Source organism: Xenopus laevis, chromosome 2L (genome assembly GCF_017654675.1).
Source record: "Xenopus laevis strain J_2021 chromosome 2L, Xenopus_laevis_v10.1, whole genome shotgun sequence".
NCBI lineage: Eukaryota > Metazoa > Chordata > Amphibia > Anura > Pipidae > Xenopus > Xenopus laevis.
This window is the reverse complement of record NC_054373.1, coordinates 49,150,637-49,162,304: the sequence shown is the minus strand read 5'-3', so window position 1 is coordinate 49,162,304 and position 11,668 is coordinate 49,150,637. Positions and strand designations below refer to the sequence as shown.

The following is an 11,668-nucleotide window of genomic DNA, read 5'->3' as shown; positions in this document are numbered from 1 at the left end:
ATGTTTTATTACATATAATCTTTGAATGTTCAAAATATGCAAGCTGTAATTACAAGGTTGTTTTTTGTTTTTATTTTTTCACAGTATCTGATCAAAGGAGCTTCAGTACATCTTGGTCATGTTCTGACCCCAGGAAGGCATAGAAGGAGTGGCACCATTTGATGGACAGGCCTTAGGTAGGTAAGACGTAACCAACAGCTGGACACCCCGTAGACCCAGTAAACATAAGACAGAGATTAAACATACAGAGCCAGTAGTGAGCATGATGGCCGCGCTCCTCTCCCCAGTCTCAGGGCATGTGAACGCTTTGCATTAAGGACTCTATGACAATGACTCCCGTCTGCCAGAGTGATCACGTAGGGGGGATTGAACAGAGTGTGATGTATTCTCACCCTTGCTCCAATCCCTGAGCGTGTGATGGCTAACACAATTGAGTTATGATAATGAGTTGAGCAGCCTGCACAGACAGTGCGCACAGATGTTACGAACAGGCGCTACCCGATACTGACAAGGAGGCGGGTCCAGACGCAGAGACTCACGGGGAGATCGGCATTTACCGATAACAGGAGCCGGCCAGCTGGTTTGCGTTGTTGCGTGAGGGGGTGCCCTGCTGCAATGTGTATTACGTCTCCCTCCGTGTAGGCGATACTGAGCGAAAACCTTCTGCCACTCCTGGTCCTCTCTGGGGGTAAGTGATGATCAGTACCACAGCGCACATTGTTCACTTAGTTTAACTTTGACTGCACGATGTTTGTTAAGACCTCCAATACACTGGGACAATGGATGTTTTCTTTTTAGCTACTATTCTATCTCCTGTTAAGCTGGATGTTATTCAGCACAACCACATAGGGGAAACGTTTTTTTAGTACACTTTACTTATACTCATTCACTGGGTAACGCCCACATGAGGTCATGACGTCATACTGTGAATTTTGGCGCCATTTTGTGTTTAAATATTGACTGTTACTTGCACTGTGCACACCTCTTGAGAAAGGCTTCAGTATAGAAGCCGAAACGTCGAAATAAAATTTTGGTTTTTTGGACACCTTTGAAAAGACCTGGTTGTGCGTTTTTTGTACAGCAATTTGGTTTATATATATATATATATATATATATATATATATATATATATATATATATATATATATATATATATATATATATATATATATATATATATATATATATAAATGATGAAGGGATCAGCACACTCTTATTAAGATGAATCAAGTGCTTTTATTTATAACACAGCATGATGACATCATTAGTCCTTATACAGTTGTTTGTTTCCAAAATAGTTTCTTTACTTTTTGTGCAAAGTGTCATTCCATTGTTCCACCATCGGGTGTCAGTGGTGTGCTCCAGTGCAAAGTTTGTTCTTGTAAAAGTAAAGTGAAAACGTTACTTACAGATACCGAAGAACATTCACATTGTGTGTAGATATTTTGTATATACTCTCCCTATGGAGTAAAAGATACAGATTAGTTTTCGTTGGTATTAACTTACAAAGAGCTTTAGTTTAGAAAACAATTTAATAAAATTTGAATGCCAGTTAAGTCCCTTGGGCATGACACAGTCGAGTTCATGTATCCAAAAGGCTTCTCGTCTCAATGTTATCAATGTCACCACCCCTGGGTGGTTTCGATACATGATCGATTGGCATACATTTGAACGTAGATGGATCATGCCTCGCTTCTTTCCAGTGTTTCGCTACAGGTTGCTGTGCTATGTCCTGTTTGTTTGCAGCAACCTTTCTCTCAGTGTCCAATGCTGCCCTGATGCTGGCCCTGTGCATGTTAACTCTCTCTTTTAATTGCCTAATGGTTTTACCACAGTAAATTAGGCCACATGGGCACTTGATGACATATATCACCGTTGTGGAGGTGCACGTTAACCTGTACTTGATTTTTTTCTTTTTCCCAGTTCTTGGGTGCCTGAACTCTTTCCCAGTATTAGAGTATTGCACACCACACAGCCTGTGCATTTATACACACCTGGGGGGGGGGTGGAAAGTGTTGGGCCCTAGGTAGTGTATACTTTCCTACTGGATCGGTGGGGCTTAGGTGCTCTTTAAGGTTAGTATTCCTTGAGTAGCTAAATTTCGGTCTATTGGGAATTTTTGGGGTTAGCGCATCATCTTTGGCCACTATCTCCCAATGTCTGAGTACAGCCTCTTTTGTGGCTTTGCTACGGGGATTATACTTGCTTACATAATATATAGTGAATAAAGTACCCCCTCTTGTAAAATATAAGGATATTATTAGTTACCGAGGAGTTTCATGACCATATAAAAACACGAGGCCGAAGGCCGTGTGTTTTTATACAGGTCATGGAACTCCGAGGTAACTTCTAATATCCTCATATTTTACAACTGGGGGTACTTTATTTATTCAACAACACCAATTAGGACCGCTCCAACTCACCACCACTTCGCTGCTTCCCTTTGAGGTCGGGTGCTCAGTCCGCAGTGTCCCCACTGCCACAAATGTATACACCAACAGATGAACGGCACTCCGATAAAAAACAGGCTTTTTATTACTGGGCAATGTGGAAATACATAGGCCTATTTATATACTTTATTTATTATAATACACAAATTTTAGTGAGTCATGTGACAGAAATTACATCACTACTCACCGTTTATAACTGATGACATCACTACTCACCGTTTATAAGGATATAATTTACAGGATATTCATGGCTTTTGTGTATTATATATCATTATTGCCCCCATTTGGTGCATGTGCAGCATCAGTAGTGCATTGAAGCAATTGTTCCCGTGACATGGCCATTACCATTTCTGTGGTGTCTTTAATTATTCTGGCCGGATATCCACTTTCTAGGAACTTTTTCCCCATCCTCATCAAGTCCTCTTTACATTGTATTGGGTCACTATCAATTCTGATGACAGGCATCATTTGCGATTTGGGGAGTGAATCGAGGAGGTGTCTGGGGTGATTGCTTCTATAATGCAGTAGGGTATTTCTATCTGTGGCCTTCGTGTATATGCGTGTCTGCAAATCCCCACCTTGCTTGTAAACCTGGACATCTAAGAAGTTTATTTGTTGTGAGTTGTAGTTCAATGTCAGTCTCACTGGTGAGTTTAGAGAATTTAGACCATTAACATATTCTTCTAACTGACTTGCCGTCCCTGTCCATGTAAAAGCTACCGTATTTTTTTGAAAAGCTCATGACCATAAATGTGTTCATTTTCGTAATCGCTCATGAATGCATTGGCATACACTGGTGCCACTTTCGAGCCCATGGCAGTGCCAGTCCGCTGTATATAGAATTGGGTCTCAAATTTGAAATAATTGTTAGTTAGCACAAAGTCTAGCAGCTGTATGACATATTCTATGGGTGGGCCGATATATGTGGCGTTATTCGTAAGTAGCTTGCGTACTGCCTGCAACCCGGCCACATGAGGTATGCAAGTGTATAAGCTTTGAACTTGAGCTTTAGTGGCCAATATTAAATTATCTACTGGCAAACCAATGCTCCCCACTACCTTAAGAAAATCTGTTGTGTCTTTCAAATAGGTGCTGCTGCAGGTTATGCAAGGTTGTGGTAACATATCCAGGTACTGTGCTTCCTTTTCATTTACAGATCCAGTGGACGATATTATTGGTCTCCCTGGTGGTCTTTTTGGATTTTTATGTATTTTGGGCAATGTGTACATGACAGGCACTGTGGGCTCCCAGGTATGCAATAGCCCTCCAATTCCTTTGACAGCCAGCCTTGTGTTATGCCCATATTAGTTAAAGTTACAAGTTCCCCTTTGAATTTTTCTGTGGGATCATAGGTAAGTTTCCCATAGTTATTAGTGTCCGACAGTTGGGATGATACTTCCATTCTATAATATGGAATAATTTTCCACCATGAAAACTGAAAAGAATAGATGAGAATCACTCATGAACAGTTCACAAAGCTGGAATATACTTACCCCAAAATACTTAAAGATCCTGTTGTTGCAAAAGGCAGTGCTACAAAATATTAAGTAGTAGGAGGTGAAGGCACTTTGTATACTATAAATAATTACATGTTAGAATCAAGTCTCACAAGTGGTTGAATTGGCACATGGTTACCCATGTGAGCAGTAACGCCACGTCAAGGCTTCAACTCTTGTTACTGTCCATTCACACATCTATTGCAGCAAACGGCTCACCCTATCACTTGCTGCAATAGTTCCCTCTCTGGTCCCGCATGGAGTGATATAAACTGTCATGAGACCTTTCCTCTTCAGCAAATACTGAGAGGTATCTGACTAGTCATACACACACATAAATGGCTTTTAATCACACACTGGCTATTTAGATTTAATTTAAAGATTAGATTTTTAGTTTTAGATGATATATATACTCATGCAGGAATCATGATGGACCTATTTAGCTGACCACATATGACTAAAACTATGGGAAGAATAGGGTTGTTCCTAGTTGGCATTTTGGGTCATACACCTCTGCCCAGTCTGTACCTTCCCCCCCCCCCCCCTAATACCTGAGCTGACCTGCAATTTATTTAAAATATGGACCTGGGTGTTTTGGACTTGATATAAAAAAAAACAATATTCACATTCACACACACGTCTCACACAACCATACAACATTCCTACACAGAATATCACACATGCTACAATTATTGCTGTACTTGACTGCAGTTGATTTTTATCCTTTCGTCCTCTCCTATACACAGGTGGTGATGATAATAAAGAAGATAAAGGGAGGTTTAACATAACCCCAAAAGGAAGTGTACTATACAGTCATAAATAAGTTCTTCCTTTAGTAGCCTCCCCAAGAACCCTGCTCCCCTCTAACTACTGGTTAATAAAAGTCAAGCTTGGACATCCCTATTTAAATTTAGCTTTTGGCATGCCTTTTCCGTTTCGGGGGGTTTGTCTTTTAGTTATATTTATTTTTTAAAGGCCAATTATTTGCAATTAAATAAATTTAGATGATCCAGAGGAAGGCAAAAAAACCCCTTCTGAGGCGGTCTCCAATCTGCCTCAGAAGGGGGAAAAAATTCCTTCCTGACTCCAAAATGGCAATCGGACATGTCCCTGGATCGACAGTAGCCTTGTAAAGGAAATACAATGCCACATAGGGAGTGTACAGGTTCAATTCCATTGCTCCCGTATTGGCATGCCATTAATGAAGCACCAGGTTATAAAAATAACCTGATACTAGTGACTGATTCCTTGAAAGGGAGAACAGGTCATTTCCAATACAGAAATGCTTGCAGATTCCAAAAGGGAATTCAGTGTTCTCCTGTTCAAAGAATGGGTGAGCATTGCAAATAGCTAATTCAACTGATGCACATACACACACACACGGACACACACACGGACACACACGGACACATGGACACACACATAAACACACGCACATAAACACACACATATACTGGTAAGGTGGTAACAAAAAACCCTAAATAATCAGGCTCCAGGGGGTATACTTACCACTACTTACCATTACGGAGCTCAGCGACTGCTGAGTGGTAATAACCCGCCCTTCTTTCCCTAAAAGAAAATGGTTTTAAAAAAAAGTTTTTAAAAAAGGAGAATTCAACCTATCCTGAAAAAAAACCTGTACCCCCCCCACCCCAGGTAGACCCCCCTCCCTCCTCCCCCCAGGCTAACTACCCCCCCCCCGGGGAGATGCCCCATACTCCATACTCACCCCTCGCCACAGATTCTTCCAGCGAAGTTCCACGTGTCCATCTTCTGCGTCCTCAGTAAGCTGACTGCGAGATCGGCAATTTCCTTGTAATTCCGTGCATGCGCAGTTGCATAAACAGGCAAACTGCTCCAACTGCGCATGCACAGAAATACCGATCTCGCAGTCAGCTTACAGAGGACGCAGAAGATGAAGGCTTGGAACTTCCCTTGAATAATCTGCGGCAAGGGGTAAGTATGGAGTATGGGGCATCTCCACAGGGGGTAGTTAGCCTGGGGGATGAGGGAGGGGGGTCTACCTGGGGTGGGGGGTACAGGTTTTTTTTCAGGACAGGTTGATTTCTCCTTTAAGAGCATATGTTTTCTTTTCTACATTATTCTAGATGCTTGTCTGTCAATAGTTATATAATATCTATTATCCTGTCAATAAACTATTGTATAACATTTTATCTAAAAACCTAAAACTAGCCTAATCTTTTACATTACTGTACACTGTCTCATTTCATCTAACATTTATACTCACGATGTTAACTCTTCCTTTCTTTCTTTTTCTCTTCTCCAAGTCAAAGCCAGGGATCCCGTGCGGTGGCGACATTGATGGCAGACGCAGGTGGATGAGTTGTTGAGACGTGCAGCTTGCCATAGAGGGTATGATGTCAATTGGCCCAGGTTGTTGCTATGTCCAGGCAGTATTGTTGTTTTCCCATATTAGAACCATTGCCTTACTCCTGCCAACTCCAGCTGGGATCCACGTTGGAGAAATCTGCCAAGTTGGTTTCCTCGTTGCGAATTTGAGAGGAGAATGACTGCGGGATCTCAGTGAAGTCATCTGCTGATGGCTATATGAAAGGAAACAATGTGCTTCTTACATACTTCATTTCACTCAAGATAAGTTGTAACTTAATATGTGGCTTGAATTATCTGTAAAAAGTGATTACTGGATTCAGATATTAATACCCAGAAAAATAGAAGCAGGGTAAATTAAAATCAGACTATCAGTATCCACCAAAACTCAACGACTTTATTTTGGAAATAAAATTACAAAAAGTTTCTGAAGGCCAATGAATGAGCTATTTAAAAAGGTAACTGTCAATAAATAAATAAGGGACCCATTAACCTCACTATGGACACATGATTATCTGTCCTTGTTACAGTGATTAACCAAAGTGGAGACCAAGCTGAAGTCCAGGTTGGGTGAAATCTGAAGGTGAATTGCGTTTTATCAGTCTTGGATATTACTAGAACTTTGGGAAAGTTCCTTTTACCAACATGTTTTCATATCTAAATGAAGCCCAACCCAATGGTGGGAGCCTTAACCCAAAAGCTCCGAAGACCTCTGGCCTACCAAGTGGTGGTTGAGTAAAAAAGAGCAGCATTTTTCTGCAGTGTGAAAGTGGGTGGATGTATCATATATAGCACATGTATTTACCATTCCTGGCTGGAAAGGGGTCTTCACTCTCCGGTTCTCCAGCACTTCCCAATTCACTGTGCTATAGAAAGCGTGCTCCCTGATGTTTCCATTGATACCGATCCGCTGATTCTCGTCCATCTCCAAAAGCTAAAGAGAGACACGAATTTCAATATTGCAGGTGCTTTGTCATGTACCTCCTAGCATTAATATATATATTACGCTGATATTTACCTTTGGCAGGAGGTCCAGCATTTCCTGGCTCATATAATATGGGTAATAAGGCTTATTCTTCTTTATAGCATAGAATTGCCTTAAAATACTGCCTGATGGTGAAAATGGCAAGCTGCCCGTGGCCATTTGGTACATGGTAATCCCAAAGGACCACCAATCCACGCCTGCGTTATACTCTGCCTTTGATAGAACCTATTAAATAAAATGATTACAGAGAAAACATGAGTCATGAACTTGAGCCAGTACCTGCAGAACACAAAATAACACGGCAACATATTAAATTGCAAATGGATTACATTTAACGTCTGTATTAATATTAATTTATATTAAATGAGCACTGATCCAATTAGGTTTGCCATTTGGCCGGTAAAAACAATGGTTGATCCCAATGTTATTAATAGGGAAAAAATATAAATATATAGAAACGCCGGTATATTTTTCCAGAAAAGGTGGCAACCCTAGATCCAATATGTGTGGTATTATCAGCTAAGTAATTAAAAAAACATTCAAAATGAAGACCAATTGCAAATTGTCTTAGAATATCACTCTCTGCATGAGACTAAAGGTTAATTTAAAGGTGAACAATGCCTTTAGATCCTATGTTTGTATTTTAAATGTTTGTTGTCACCTCTGGTGCGCGGTATCCAGGGGTTCCTGTTACTCCGTTGGTCCTTGTCTGGTCAAAGATGTTCTCCGCGGCGAGGCCAAAGTCACAGATCTTGATATGGCCGTCTCTGTCCACCAACACGTTGTCAGGTTTCAGGTCACTGTAGGATAAGCATTAGGAGCAATTTACTTAGGTAACAGTTCTTGGGACCAAAATTGCCCTCCACTGCCCTTATAAGTAGGCTGCCATCAGAGTGGGGATCCTGCAGGGGGCCCATGGCAACAGAGAACCCAAAGAAATGTGAAGGTACAATTCACAGAGTAAAAAAGATAATGGACCTGCAGAGGGAATTCATGGTGTTTGGGTGGGGATGTTGACGTGTTTGAGCAGAATGGTGTGAATGTGTATAAAATATTCTATATTCTTTTAATTGAGGCCATCAGTGTCAGACTGGCCCACCGGGATACCAGGAAAACTCCCGGTGGGCCCAGGTGTCAGTGGGCCCTCATGCTGCTAAACTTTTGGCCTATTTCCTGGCCATTCCCTATTCTATGAGAACAAAGAGGCTAAATAGATGGAATAATAGATTATAGTATGTAAAGAAAACAAACTGGGAGAATAGAGGTTGATTGAGGTCTAAGGTTTTTGGGTGGGCCCCTGGTGTCCCAGTCCGTCACTGGGGGCCATGTTCTACTTTGTTGGATTTGCCCAACTCCGACAGGGGCCAACCGGGCAGTGGGATAAAAACCTGGGCTTAACTATGTATTATGGGGTCCCATGACTTCTAACAGCACCTGCAGTCTGACTATGTAAGTGCTTTCTTGTATTGGCTCATTTAAGTTGGGAGAGATGAGTAGCTACTATGGGAAATGCTTGCCTACAGCACATGTAGTTGTGACAGTCCATCGTCACACAGTGAATGTATGTGTCAGAAAGCACATAAAAACAACACAATACACTGAGAATTTACTCACCGATGAATGATGCCCTTAGAATGCAGGAACTGGAGGGCAACCACCATCTCCGCTGTGTAGAACCTTTTACAAAAAGAAAATCATCATTGTTCCTATATCACATTCATTACATAGGATTTTTACAGTTAACTATAGAGTTGCCTCATAGTGTTCTCTGTGCTGGCATCTGATGCAAATATCTAAGGGGCCAATTCACTATGCGCCGAAGCGCCTAACCGCTAGCTTGAATTTGACAGCATTGGGCATTTTCGTTACTTTTCGTAACGGACGCTGGCGTAAATTCGCTAGTGTTACTTCGCACCCTTACGCCTGGCGAATTTGCGCAACGGATGTAACTACGCAAATTCACTAACGTGCACATTGTTGTGAAAGCTAACTTTTACGCCAGACTTCCTTCGCCACCTCAGACCAGGCGAAGCGCAATAGAGTAGATAGGGATTGCTTCAAAAAAAGTTAAAAAGTCCCAAACAACGCTGGCGTTTTTTCTTTATTATCGGTGATAGGCTGAAAAAGATCGAAAAATTGTAGGGGCTCCCCTCCTTCCCCCCTACATTTCCTAGCTCATGACAACTTAACTATACAGTGGGCACATGTGTAGGGCAAAATAAAAATTTTACTTGCTGTTTTGAAGGTCTCCCAGGCTTGTGTAGTTCTGCTACTTATACCTCCATGTAACTTCAATTTGGCGCCGTATGCAAATTAACCATCGCTAGCGTAACTTCGCTTTTCTTGGCGAATTAACGCTAGCGCAACTCCGCAACCTTACGCTACCCCTGAGCACAACTTTGGAGTTTAGTGAATTTGCGCAGCGCTGGCGAAAATATGCCTGGCGAAGTGCGGCGAAGCGGACGCTGGCGCAACTACGAAGCTTAGTGAATTTGCCCCTAAGTGTTAAACCAGAAAAATGAAAAATGGAAATGTATGAAACAAGCCCAGTATAAAAAGTACACTTTCTAATGCAATTCCTCTGCAATGGCCCATTGGTTGGGGCGGCTGGGAGGTGTGATATTGTAAGTCTATGGCATCTTTTAGCAGCTCATTTGGCATTGGCCAGAATCTAAAGATTGCCAGTCTGGGCCTGACAATATACAGAAGAACACAATTCATTAAGTGGGCAGCTTAAACAGAGGAATAAGCTCTACATGGACCTTTGGAATATGTAAATATGTACCCCAAATTTCTCTGTAATAACAATTCATATTATTCCTGTAGAAAGCAGCCCTGTACTTATCTATGCAAGGGTACAGGGCCCAGCTGCATCTTGCACCCACTTAACTAGAGCACCTGAATGAAACACAAGTTAGGGTGCAGGAAAGGGGACACCACTACTCAAGCTTGTCCCTCAGTAATACAGTGCTGTCAGAGAACAAAAACCTATTAAGGGCCAAGAGGTAGACGGTGAGAAAAGTATGAAAAACATGGTGGGCTGCAGCTATTCTTTCCAGTTTGCTCCGTATCCCATGTACTGTAAATGGGTCCTAATGTCACTTACATGATTCTTGCCATTGGCAGATTTCCTTTGCGCAGAATCATTTGCATTAAAGATTTCCCGCTGGCATACTCCAGGACGAAGAAGGCTTCCAGCTGTTAAAGAGAGAATAGAAGAAGGTGAGACATAGAACATCCAGCCTCCCACCCAAAAATGTTAAAACAGCCTGAATAGAAGTGGTAATGTGAATAAGTGCAAAGCAACATCTTGGCGCTCCATGGAGAAATAGAAACAGCCATGTATGAGGAGCAAATAAGACCCCAACGCATAGTTTGTCTAACACTGGTCTAATTATGCTAAAAGTTAATTTAAATGCTAGAGATTATATGCAATTAATAACAGTATCATTTACCTCTGATTGAAAAGCTGCATATGAATGGCATAAAAATGGGCATCCTCTAGTGACCGTTAGCACTCGGGCCTCCTTCATCATGATGTTGAAGTTGTTCTTGTCTGGATTTTTCTGCATGATCTTTACTGCTACCAGTTTCTTCTTCGGGGTAAACGAAGCCAACATCACCTAATAATGAAGGGAAAATATTAAAAATGACATGGTGTATGGTAAAGGTAAATGCTAAACACTGAGAGGCTAAAATGAAAAAGTTATTTGTTTTTACTTTACACCATAGGTGGAGAATAATGAAGATTTCTGGAGGTTCAGTCTCCCCAATTAGTTAGAACCAGTGATTCCCTCCCCAATATAAATGTCGACGTTCTATATCACCGCTTTATACTGATATTCTTAGAACTGTATTTTCAAAACAGTGAGTAATAATACTAAACTACTTTATTCTCTCCTATGTTTTCTTCTTCCCTAGAATTTATACCAAGAGAAATCATGGGAAGTCCTTCACTTACCCGGCCAAAGCCTCCTTTTCCCAGCTCTGAATAAAACCTGTAGTTCTTAATATCCAGGGGGACAGGTCTGCTGATATCCACACAGAGTTTCTTCGCTGCGCTTCCACCTTGTTAGGGAAAAAAACTCCATTAGTACCATGTATTACAAATAACCTGTACATAGCATATATTAATAAACCCATCAGCAAGCACAAAGCAGGGCTCCTTAATACAAGGCAGCACAAGCGGAGAGGGGACACCTACACCTATGTGCCTCCCCTAGGCGGCCCCCATGAATACATCTCCCAGAAAACTTAAACCCTTGATTAAATATTGAGAAATGCTGGAAGTCTGTGTTTCTGACAAATTGACACAGCAGACCATTAGTGCTAGTGATGTTCATAAGAATCAATCAGTAATTAGATTTGAACAGTTACATACAAGGTAG

General features: G+C 41.5%; 1 protein-coding gene and 1 long non-coding RNA gene across 2 annotated transcripts; both read right to left on the bottom strand.

The window, feature by feature from the left end:
• Positions 1–4,129: 4,129 nt before the first annotated feature.
• LOC121399910 lies at positions 4,130–6,282 on the bottom strand. Its single transcript, XR_005965336.1, has 2 exons — positions 6,195–6,282; positions 4,130–5,515 (listed from the first exon to the last, which is right to left on the bottom strand). It is a non-coding gene; the product is annotated as an uncharacterized LOC121399910 (long non-coding RNA).
• Positions 6,283–7,716: 1,434 nt separating this feature from the next.
• Positions 7,717–11,341, bottom strand: LOC121399903 (protein kinase C delta type-like). The gene is made up of 5 exons (XM_041581858.1): positions 11,242–11,341; positions 10,736–10,903; positions 10,387–10,478; positions 8,895–8,957; positions 7,717–8,080 (listed from the first exon to the last, which is right to left on the bottom strand). Exons 2-5 carry the CDS (start codon positions 10,898–10,900, stop codon positions 7,924–7,926), a joined length of 477 nt encoding a protein of 158 aa, XP_041437792.1. The 5' UTR covers positions 10,901–10,903; positions 11,242–11,341; the 3' UTR covers positions 7,717–7,923.
• Between the last annotated feature and the right edge of the window lie 327 nt (positions 11,342–11,668).